General features: G+C 37.3%; 1 protein-coding gene across 1 annotated transcript; it reads right to left on the bottom strand.

Annotated features, from left to right (window-relative positions):
• Positions 1-5698: 5698 nt before the first annotated feature.
• Positions 5699-6646, bottom strand: LOC123785264 (olfactory receptor 8J2-like). Its single transcript, XM_045786986.2, has one exon. It carries the CDS (start codon positions 6644-6646, stop codon positions 5699-5701), a length of 948 nt encoding a protein of 315 aa, XP_045642942.2.
• Positions 6647-12755: the final 6109 nt, after the last annotated feature.

Genomic DNA, 12755 nt, shown 5'->3' with positions numbered 1-12755 from the left:
GGAAAGGAAGGAGAGAGGAAGATTCTAAATTGAGTTTACCAAAATGCTTACTCCCTCTTCACCATGTTTATTGTCTAGAATCTCAATATAAATGTAGAAATAACAAGAATAGAAACAAGGTCCCTTACCACCTTCAAAGAACATACTCACAGTGGTAAATATATCTCATTGCTCCAGAAAATCTAGTTATGAGAAGAGATGATTAATATGCATGATGTAATGTACTGAGTCTGGCTTTGGTGACTATACTCATAACTGTCATTTAAATGGAAGACAGGGATCCAAAATCATCCCTGCAGCTAATCTAGTAACCAATATAATCAGTGCCATCTATTCACCTTAAATGAAGACTATCTTCTTGCTCTCCGTGTGATTACTAGACTGACTGCTGTCAGAAGAATTTATGAGCATCTCCTCCCTTTGAGACACTTGCCTAGGAGCTTGAATGCAATTCTTGATTATTCCCAAAGCATCTGAGAGCAGAAAATGACGCCATTGGCCTTTGCTAATTATTCAGGGTAACTTTGATTTCCCTATAGAGGAATTTTTTAAAAGATTTTATTTATTTATATGAGAGAGAAGGAGTTGGGGGAGGGGCAGAGGAAGTGGGAGAAGCAGACTCCCCGCTGAGCAGGGAGCCCCACACAGGGCTCTATCCCAGGACCCTGCGATCATGACCTAAGCCAAAGGCAGATGCTTAACTAACTGAGCCACTCAGGCACCCCTGTTTTTTTATATGGACAATTTACCTGCTTTCCTTAGTTGTTATTTTTATTGTATTCACTCAAATATCTGGATTTAAGTAGAGTATTTCTCAGATACATGCTCTAATCATCTATCAATTACATAAACATTTAGCATTTTCCACAATGGCTTCTTCTATGTTTTATATCTGAGGATAGAGATGAAGCTATTTATACATGACGTATAGTGTGTTAAAAGGTCAGAGAGAATAAAAATTATGAATATGTGTGTAAAGTTATTTATATTTAATTTTTCAACCTAAGGGACTAAACTGAGTTACTGATATGTAATCCACCTCCCATGTGTATCCTCATTCTGATTCCCACTCCTTCATCAGTTTCCTTTCCCTACACAAGTATCTCCTCCACAAAAGTTGATACATGTTCTTAATAAGAAATTCAGCTTTATGGGGCGCCTGGGTGGCTCAGTCAGTTAAGTGCCTGACTCTTAGTTTCAGTTCAGGTCATGATCTCAGGTTGGAGAGATTGAGCCCCGCACTGGGCTCCACACTGAGTGGGCAGTCTGCTTGAGATTCTCTCCCTCTGCCCCTCCCCCTGCTCACACTCTCTCTCTCAAACTCTAAATTAAATAAATAAATCTTGAAGAAAAAAAGAAATGCAGCCTTATAAAGTGATTATAATGTGTGTTTTAAAGTGCATGTACAGATTGTTATATAACTTATTTCAATACTTCCAGGTTTCCACTCAGCTATATGGCTTTGAATTTTACTCATTTTGTACATACACACCAGTATTTTTCTGGTCTCTGTTTCATAAAATCGCTACACTCTGTCTCTACCCCCATTTACTATAGGTTTGCTGCCACAGTAACAGGCATTTAGTTAGTTCCCAATTTGTGACTTCCACACCACAATTAACTACTTTGTGTGTGTGGTCCCCACTGATCCATGAACGAACATGTCTGAAACATCACCTGAGACCCTGTTTTGGGGTAAATAGAGCACATTTAATTTACTTACATAAGGATGGAGTTATTCCAAGAGTTCTTTTATCTACATATATTCCACCATCGGTACACAGCATTTCATACGGCCAACTTGTGAATACGTATCTCTTGAACAAAGGAGTTTGCAACAAATAATTAAATCAGATATACTTTATAGAGCTGATATTGTTTTCCTTGATTTAATACATTATTATTATTTTTTTAAATCCAAGTATCTTTCAAGGTAAGAAATGGAAAAGTGTACTCACTATGCTTCATGTCAACGAAGAAGTTCAGAAATTGTAATAGAGACAGACACACGTTAATTTTAATATAACAATTTGAATGTCTGTAACTGTGACAATGCTGATAAAGTAGTTGTTGAAGTGACAAAACACTGACACATGCCTCCTAGCCGAGTGGGGGCAGGGAGACCTCCAAATCCTGCTTTTCCTCCTGGGCACCTGGCCAGCTGACTTCTCATCCTCCTGGCAGGTGTGAAGAAGTGGCTGAGCCCTAGCCTGACTCCCTCTGGAGGCGCAGCCCCTCCCTGAGTACCACCATTCTCCATCCCTGCTGTGTCCTGAGTGCCTCACACAGTGCCTTTCTCTTTCAGAGTTTTCCCAATGGTCAAAACATGAACTGCAGATAGAATGCTAAAAAATTGTGAGAGAGAAGCAAACAAAGAGAAAATGATTACAATGTAAGAGAAGATGCCACAGCTATTAAGTGTTGTCTGCACCCTTATTGACTATCCATCGATCTCAAGGCAATATTTTAAGCAACCATATCTTAACATGGAAGATTTTACTTAAATATTTCATAAGGGTTTTAAACTGATATCATATAGTCTGAGTCCATGTTTTAAATTACTTACTTTGTGATTGGGTAAACATTAATCTTTATCATTCAGTAATCTATTAGTTCTTTGAAATACGAATTTTAGTTGTTTTTTAATCATTACTTACCTCTTCTGACACCTATAGCTCAAATTATTTTTGTGGCTTGGTGTTAAGAAGTAGATATTTTGATATTTAGATTTTCTTAACCCAAGGTCATGTACATTATGTCAGATGAGGTAAGAGTTTGTTATCAGAGCTTGACAACAACTTTCTTGTCAACAAAATTTCTCCAACCTAGACAATGGTTGTTGTTTTTAAAAGTACCTTTATGTATTGAAAGAGTCAAAACCAATTCTGGACAGGAGCATAGAATAGAGGATGATAACTTGTGGCATTACTTATGGAATGGTCTTAGGCTTTATAATAATAGTTCCATTTAATAAAAGGGAAAAAAATTCTGTAGCATTTAACTGGCATGCAGAGAGAAAAGTAGGGAGAGACAGGAGAATGAATAAGAAAAAGGCACCCGTATTACGTTAAGGCTCAATATATATGGGGGATATAAGAAATAGGGTGGAAAATTACTTTGTGGTGTTGTAGTTAAGTTCCTCTAAGCATATGTAAACCTGACCTGGTAGAAAACTCTATTTTGTTTCCTATAACTCATATCTGCAGTGATTTCTGCTTCTTTTTTGAATGGTTTTCTTGAAAGGATTTTTTCCTTTCCATGGAGGTGGCTTGTGGAAATAGCCATTTGGAAAGCAGAGATGATAGATGTGACCTAGGGAATCTAAACATCTGGTGAAGGCTTATGGGCTTGCAGGGAGATGGCATTCACAGCTCAAACCAAACTTATGTAGACCTTAAAGGACAAGAAAATCTCCATTGGAATCCTTACAATTCCTAATTGTGTACAAGTGATATGTGAGCCCATGTGTTTGTGTGCATACACTTTGGAACCTTTGAACCAAATACTTTCTACTAATCCTTCAAAGGGGCTTTGTGTGTGGATTGTTTAGGAAAAAATTTGTAGCAAATGTGGAAAGTATAACTAGTGTAAGCTTTTTTGACACTATCCCAATGAGTGAATGAGACATGCAAGATTTTAGGTTGCCCAGTTGCACAAAATATGCCAATATGGATATAAATATCTGAGGCAGAAAATGGGTCCCCTACCCTGCCAAAGAGGCCCAGAGTCGTGAACATGCTGTCCTCCACAGAAAGAGATTTGCTGATGGGATTAAGTGAAGGACCTCCAGAAGGGGAGGCTATCCTGGACTATGTGGGTGGGACCGATGTAATCCCAGGAAAGAGAGGGAGGCAGGAGAGTCCGAGTCAGAAGGAGATGTGGCAGTGCAAGCAGAGGTCAGAGTGATGGAATCACTGCTTGGAAGGGGTTGCCAAGCAAGGGATGAGGGCTGCCTCTAGAAGCCGGAAGAGGAAAAGAAACAGACTCTTCCATGGCCGTCCAGGAAGGAACGCAGCCTGCGGACATCTCCATTGTAGCCCAGTGAGACTCATTTAGAACTTCTCACCTCCAGAACTGTGGGGTAATAAGCTGCTGCTGTTTCAAGCCGCTGGCTCAGTGGTGATTTGTTTCAGTAGCACTAGGAAACTAATACAAATGGCAACGTAATTATGCTTAGAAAACACATATATGTAAATCAAGTTAGTAAGTATACAACACCACAGCTTTCATTCTTGACTTTAGTTCATTTAATAAAATACATAACATCGGTAGACTTGCAAGTGTGAGTTTAGCCCTGTTGCTCCAATTCTGTTCACGGAACTAGACTCAAGGAGAATGTCTTTCTGCCAGGAAATATACTTCCCCAATTGTAGCCTGTTTCAGCCAAATACAGCCATAGTAAAGTAAAACAATAGATAAACATATAATAAATTATATTATATACTTCTATATACTTATAAGGAATAAAACATAAAATCTTTAAGGCCACTGCTACAAGTTATTGCTAATTTTGCCTATGTGACTTTTCTGTTTTTAGCTAGCTGTTCTGCTTATTAAAACTGTATCAAGGAATTTGCTAATGAAACTGAGTGTTGCAGTTCCTGTATTTGCCTTATTTCTGACTTCCTTGAAATAAATCCTGAAAGAAATCTACTTTATTTCCAGGCATTGCCTTACCTGGCGTGCCATGCCCTGACCCCCTGATGACATTGTGTGTTAGCACAATTTTGCATGTACAGACTAAAACAGGGCACAGAACGACAATGAACATTTATCTATCTATCTATCTATCTATCTATCTATCTATCTATCTATCTATCATCTATCTATTTATTTATTTATTTGCCATGGTGTCTTTGAGACTTGGTATCACCGTAAGGGCAAACAATTTTTTTTTTCTTTTTATCTACTAACATTTTACCCCAAAACATTAAACAAAAATCTTAAAAGAAGTGATGTTTGCTGTTATGATTTTAAAATACAGATAATGAACTCTACACAGTAGTGTTTCCAGGGAAAATATGATATGGAGAAAATTAATTTTATACCACATTGGGATAAATATCAACATTTTGCTTTTGTGTACACGTACCAGGTGAAAGGGCTGAAACAGTGGAATCCCCATTCATACATTTTCTTCTGTTTTGCCACATGGTATGTTTCCATGTATATCTAAGCATTTTTGGGTTAGTTTTCATTTTCACCTAAAGTTTTCTCTGTGATATAAATGTATGTAAGTACAAGATAAAAAATGGATTCTGAAAGGTTGAGAAATTGAAAGATAAAATACAGGAAAAAGTAAAAGTGAAACTTTCAATAGTTGAACTCAATGATCTAGAGCAAGTCCGATGACCTGACTCAACTGCTTTCCTAGAAATGGTTCTCACGAAACTTCTTCAGCTCTCAGATGTTCTCATCCTAGGCTAGAAATTAAAAAAACCCAGTAACAAGTTGTGTTGCACTTTAAATGTATTTATTTTGAAAGTATTGTTTAGTACTTAAATAAGTGTACTTTCTTTGGTCAACTAATACATCTTTGCATTAAGGAAAGTTGGGTATTTGAGGTTGAAATAGAAAGGGTTAAGATCTTCCTATTGAAATCCATTGAATTTTTAACTTTTATTGCCTCTGCATTTAACAGAGATTAGCTTTTCAGAAGTAAGTACAAATCCTTAAATGAAGACAATTAGTTTTAAATTTACATTAATTTGAAAGCCTGCCATGGGTTCTTGAGGAATCTCTTCAATGCATCCTTCACATCCCTGTTCCTTAGACTGTAAATGAGGGGATTCAGCATTGGTATCACCAGGGTGTAGAAGACAGAGGCCATTTTATCAGTATCTAATGAGTGGTTGGACCTTGGCTGCAAATACATGAAGAAAAGGGTCCCGTAGAACACAGTGACAGCCGTCATGTGAGAGGCACAGGTGGAAAAGGCTTTTCGTCGGCCCTCTGAGGAGCGTATCCTCAAAATGGCAAGGACAATGTGAAAGTAGGATGTTAGAACAATGATAATTGAGAAGAACAAATTGGTCCCTGCAGAGGTAAACACTACTGTTTCTGGAATGGAGGTATCAGAGCAGGACAATGCCAACAAAGGGACGTTATCACAGTAAAAATGGTTGATTACATTGGAAGAGCAGTATGACACAGAGAACACACAGGAGGAGACAGTCAGTGCTGTGGTCACACTGTAGAGGTACGTGAGGGACACCAGCAGTATGCAGACCTGTGGAGAGACCACCGCCATGTAGAGCAGGGGGTTGCAAATAGCCACGTAGCGGTCATAGGCCATTGCAGCCAGCATGAAAATCTCACCAACAATAAAAACCAGGAACCCACCCAGTTGTGCTGCACATCCATAGTAGGATATGGTTTTCTTTGAAACCAAGAAGTTTACCAGCATTTTGGGGGCAATGACAGTAGAGTCGCCAAGATTGATGATAGCCAAGTGCCTGAGGAAGAAGTACATGGGCGTTTGAAGCTGAGAGTCAACACTGGTGAGGGTGATGATGCCCAGGTTCCCTGCCATGGTCAGCCCGTAGATCAGCAGGAAAACAAAGAAGAGAGGAATCTGGAGGTCTGGGCGATCTGAGACTCCCATGAGAATGAACTCAGTCACCTGGGTGAGATTTCCTGAGGCCATTTATTCTGTTGCTTTCATCTTTTAAGGGGGAAAGTGAGAGGAGATTAATAGATGGTCTAATTGATTTTTCTCATAGATGCTATATTATAGACTGTTTCATTTAAATTGGATAATTTCTCTTCACAGGTAGAAGTGTCAGATTTTAATTGTATTTTTCCCAATCTTTTAACAAAATTCAGAAATAAAAACTCTCTGGACACCAATTTCAGATTGTTAGAACTGTTAGACCAAGCTATTAATTTTTCACTTCAGTGTTGGATACAATTTATATTTGTTGAATATATATTAATCTACTATATTAAATGCATTAATATTTATATGTCTATTTAAACCTATTGATTGTAATGTTGCATGACTATATATTTACATATACATGTACATGCTCCCAATGATAAAAGATAGCTCCGTATAAGAAGTTGGTGACCGAGAGTGACGTTCAGTCACTTTTTCCTTAGATACCACAGGCTTTCTCTGCAGCCTGTACCTTGTCTTCATCCTTGGGTATTTCAATATTTCTGCAGGAAATACTTTAAGTATGTCGGTTTGTTTTTTTTTTAAGATTTTATTTATTTATTTGACAGAGAGACAGTGAGAGGGAACACAAGCAGGGGGAGTGGGAGAGGAAGAAGCAGGCTCCCAGCGGAGCAGGGCGCCCGATGCGGGGCTCGATCCCAGGACTCTGGGATCACGCCCTGAGCCGAAGGCAGACGCCTAAGGACTGAGCCACCCAGGCGCCCCTGAGTTTTCTTTCTCAGCTTCTGTCATACCATGCTCCTTCTGTTGCCCAGCAACAGACTGCATCTCAGTAGTCCTATTAGTGTCATTCAGAAACTGATTTTTTTTTAACATAATCACATTTCCTTTCTTTTGCCAAATAATCTCGTCTTTTCTGTCACTCCAACTTCTACCTTCTCAGATGCTGCTTTATCATGGTCTCCTGGCAGCCCTTTCTCTTCTTCTCCCCCCCCCCCCAGCTTGTACTTCTTTCCTTTAAATGGTTTAAATCTGTTTTGATGTTTTAAAAAATATTACTTGTAGGTTTGATTTGCTCAAGTTTGATCACTTCGTTTTCCTTGTGCAGAGAAATATATGGAGAAGAATGCTAACATTATTCAATATATACTGGACTCTGGGCCCAGAAGTATGCTAGCCATTTCAAAATAATGATCTCATTATTCTGCTGGAGTATCCTAGACGATGAATGTAATTATTTCTATGTCTGATTGGACAATTGCGGCTCAATGAGATTAAGTCATGCAAAAAGTCTGCACACAATATTGATTAACGTTATGGTTTATGTTTTGCTTTATGTGTTTTGTTTGCTTCTTTGTTTGGTCACTTGGTTGGTTGGATGTTTGGTCACCAATTACTAGCTGTGGGATTTTTATCAAGTGTTTATATTCTTGTGCTGTGTGAATGTAATGAAATACTATGTAAACACGGGTTTGTACAGAGTCTGTTAAAAATGAATGCAAAATAATTGGTATCAGCAGTTCTGGTTATTAGCATTTTTTGATTAATTTTCTAATGTGGTTTCCTGTGTGTGTCCAGAAACTCAACTACGTCACTTAGGAGTTTCATAGCTGAAATGGGAGTAGCAGTAAATTATAATTTTACTTATTCGAGCAACTGGGACACATGATATCTAGCTATATATTTAACAAACAAATCAGGCTGCATTCTCCCACAAATTGATTGTTTCTTAGATCTGTGGTTTTAAATTTTCAAACATCAAATATATATCTGATGAGCTTATCTGAGTGTGTTGTGCTAGATAGCTTGTGTCTCTTGTCCTTTCGCTGCATCTGAAAGGAAATGCACAGGTAAGCTTATGATAAAAATCATTGTAGCTTTGGACTCTGGGAAACAAACTGAGGGCTTCGGGGGGGGGGTTGGGGATTGGTATAGGCTGGTGATGGGTGGTAAGGAGGGCACATATTGCATGGTGCTCTGGGTGTTATACACAAATAATGAATCATGGAACATTGCATCAAAAACTAAGGATGTACTGTATGGTGACTAACATAACAAAATAAAAATTATTATAAAAAAAAAATCATTGTAGCAACACTCACTTTAGAGCAAAGCATTTCCCGAACAAAGCAACTCAGGGCATGTCTACTCTGAGATATCATATTTTCAATAAATGTATCCTTAATTTAACAAAAGCAAAACACACACCAACAGTAATTATGTATTGTGTACTCTGAACTTGTGCAATTAAGTTTTGAAAAGAACACTTGCATATATCCTTACTTATTATTAACTCCTTTTTCTATTGAAGTATTACTATTGACAAAGGTAAGATTATCCTTCATTTTGCTAAACATATGTCACAAAAAGTTATTTTGATTTTTATCTGTAGGTTTTTTCAAGTCTTTTTTTCTGAAAAGAAATATTTTATAGCTCTACCAAAATAAACAATTCCCAGTTAAAAAAAAAAAAAAACCAACTTCAGGGGTGCCTGGGTGGCTCAGCTGTTAAGTGTCTGCCTTTGGCTTAGGTCATGATCCCAGGGTCCTGGGATCGAGCCCCGCATCAGGCTCCCTGCTTGGCAGGAAGCCTGCTTCTCCATCTCCAACTCCCCTGCTTGTGTTCCCTCTCTAACTCTCTCTGTCAAATAAATAAATAAAATCTTAAAAAAAAAGAAAACCTCTAAAGATACACTTAATATTAATCATTTCATGGTACAATTTGGCTAAAACCAATATGCATATTAGTTTTTAAATATCTTCTGAAATGATTTCAAGAGTATATTTCATTGTTCTCTAACAATAGAATTTTGTCTTAAATTTATTTAAAAATGGGTTATGTTAGGGACAAAATGCATCTTCTTCTGAGCTCTCAGCATCCAGTGCAACATACAGACTGTTGGCTCCATGGAACCTTTTCATCATAAGTTTTGGCCCCCTGGACAATGTGAATATTAGGAAGGGGAGAAACTTATTTTTCTTTATGTTAAGCAATTTAGTCGGTCTTTCTTGGAGAAGACCTCTCGTATTTCAAAGACATTTAAGAAGCTTCCTGTTTCTTAGATTCCATGAACTCTACCTCTGAAACTATTAATACACTATATGTTAATTAATTGAATTAGAATAAAATATATTTTAAAAAAAGAAGCTTCCTGTCTGGTACAGAGTGCCTTCTGAAACATCAATTCTGTCAGGAAGGCAAAATGCATTTCCTTTATCCCAAGGTGAAATAGAATCGTCATAATGACCCTTTGTTATTTTGTAGAAATGCTCACACAGTTGAATTTATCAGCAGACAGCATTGTTTGAGTCATTTCCCTGTCTCTTCCACGTAGCCATCATTGGGCAGAGTTTTGAGTCCCCAAGAAAAAAGAATAGAACAGATATCATGTCAGTCCTGAGTCTGATTTGAATCCATAAAGCTCCCCAGATACTTGGTTTTCACATCCAGAATGACTACTAAGTAAATTGTTGGGGTGAACCTACCTGTCCCAGGGATCTGCTGAGACCTACTGCGAGGATTCTGCAGGAGGCATGTTGAACAGATTTACAAGTGTCTCAAGTCCCTGAAGACACACACACTGAAATAAGCTTGTTTATGGGTTCAGTTCCTACCCATGAAAACAGGAATTCCCAGATAAAGTTCTGATTCCCTGGGGAAAGAAAGACCAATTATTCAAGTCTCCACACAACAATTGCACCCAGAGAGGGAAAGTGTGGGGATAGCCTAGGGATGCTCTTAGATGGTCCTACTGAGTAACATTCCTCTGCAATGATTCCATCTTGTGTGTTTGTTTCTTTCGAATTGTCCCCTGTAATGATTGAAAAGTGTGGCTGCTGGACCTGGGGTGGAGAAAATCCAACAGTTAGAAAGCCCAGGATTCTGACCCCCGCGTTCCATTTTCCTGCGAATATTGGGAATAGAACTGAATGCAAAGCCTCCATTCAGGTCAAGATCAAGCCCTGTGTATCTGCCATAAGATTCAGATGATATACAGCATAAATTCAAAATGTGCATGGTTGTAAAAAGACTAAATTTCAATCATTTTAGAGACTCTTATAGGGTACCCATCATATGCTTGGTCCTTTTGCTGTTTTTAATTAAAATTATTTGATGGAAAATGCATTTTTCATATGATCTTTTGATCTTCCCTCCCACATGTGTATTATAATTAAATATTGATAACATTTTATTTTACTTCTTGTGTGGGATTTTCTAGTCTGTAAGCGTTATAAATGAAAAGGGTTTGTCTAAATAGTTTGTCTTTGTATTAATAGCTTCTGAAATAATACCCAAGAAAAAGTAGGTGTTCAAAAGATATTTACTGACTTGCTGACTGATGTAATGAATGAGGAATAAGTGAATGAGTGACTATAATATCCATCTTAAAATTCTGAAATAAAATATGAGGTATTGTCTTCAGCTGTGCCATCTATCTTTAATGTGACTCTAACTTTGATAAAGAAACAGTGAGAACTTGCATATCATTCTCTAGAATATTCACTATGTTAGGGCAAGACACACTGTTTCTTCTTCATCTTGGTGTCCCTAATATCTAACAAGGGGTTGGCATATTCCAGGTTCTACCATTTTTGAAGTAACAGGCAAATTGTGGACCATAAAGTGGAAACAATGAAAATTTTTACACATCTTAACGTACTCATCTCAATGAATTGAAATCCTTGAGGTCCTTTCCAAAGTCCAAGTATCCACAGGAAATTGGTGTTGTTGCTTCCTCTGTAAAGTTATTTGCCAATTGTCAGTCATGTGACCAACGATAGTCTGTACCCCGGTCAGTCAACAAGACTTTATTCCCTCATCAGCTCTGCCAACTTCCCCAACAATTTAACATTCCCACAATGTCACAAGAATTTTTTTAAAAAGTATTACTTTTACAGGTTCCATTCTTATTGATGCCTTATATTACGGTTTGATCTCTCATTTAAAGCGTATTATTTATTGCACAAAAGTTATTGTTCATTTCCTAAGTTGTGATTACAATATATAACAAACTTACTGAGGTCCAAAGATGAAATTCTAATACAGGACAGGACCATCCTGAATCACAAAATTTCACTTCTCAAAATACTTTTAAGAAACACACATACATGTCACCTACGTATGCATGCACACAAGTATATATATGTGCAGGAATTGATATTATAAACCCCATATAATTTCCATCTCCCACCTGAAAAAATAGTTCTATCTTACGTTATTCATTATTTTAAGTTAATAATTTAATTACATATAAGCTGAATAAGCACTAATCCATTTTCCCCATTCCCATTTTCTCTACCTCATCTAGTTAATAGCTATATATAACCTTTTTCTGTTTTTCCAAATCTTTTTATTTTTTATTGTGATAAGAAAACATATGATGAAATCAACACTCTTTACTAATATTTAAGTAAATAGAGTAGTGGTGATTATAGCACAATGCTTTAGAACAAATCTGTACAACTTAATCATCTTGTATAAGTGAAGCTTCATACTTATTGAATACAATGGACTTTACATAGTCCCATTAGCCAGTTTTTGATTGACTTTTACCATAAAAATACCTTTTCTTATAAAATTGAATCTACTTTATACCCCTTCATCTTTCTCTTAATCCTAGTCTGATTTTATCTCATTGTCTGTTTCACTACATATAAATCTTATCTACACTGTGTCATTCATATGCAGGGGTTTACTGGTTAACTATATATGAATGTACTTCTTAACAAAATGCTATAATTTTACAGGTATTTAAATTAATGTATATTATATACTAAATGTTTCTTTTTTTTTTTTTAAGATTTTGTTTATTCATTCGACAGAGATAGAGACAGCCAGCGAGAGAGGGAACACAGCAGGGGGAGTGGGAGAGGAAGAAGCAGGCTCCTAGCGGAAGAGCCTGATGTGGGGCTCGGTCCCATAATGCCGGGATCACGCCCTGAGCCGAAGGCAGACGCTTAACCGCTGTGCCACCCAGGCGCCCCTATACTAAATGTTTCTTTCTTCAAGTTCACTTAGAAGTATGACAGGTAAATAGAAGTCAGTCTCTAAATATATTTTGAGCTCATTATCTTTGCTTTTCTCTCTGAAGGAACACATAACAAAGTTTAATGTTGATAGGAACCACATAGTACAA

The sequence above is a fragment of the Ursus americanus genome, chromosome 24, assembly GCF_024610735.1.
Source record: "Ursus americanus isolate L20-20 chromosome 24, mUrsAme1.1.p, whole genome shotgun sequence".
Taxonomy (NCBI): Eukaryota; Metazoa; Chordata; class Mammalia; order Carnivora; family Ursidae; genus Ursus; species Ursus americanus.
This window is presented reverse-complemented; position numbering and strand designations above follow the sequence as displayed.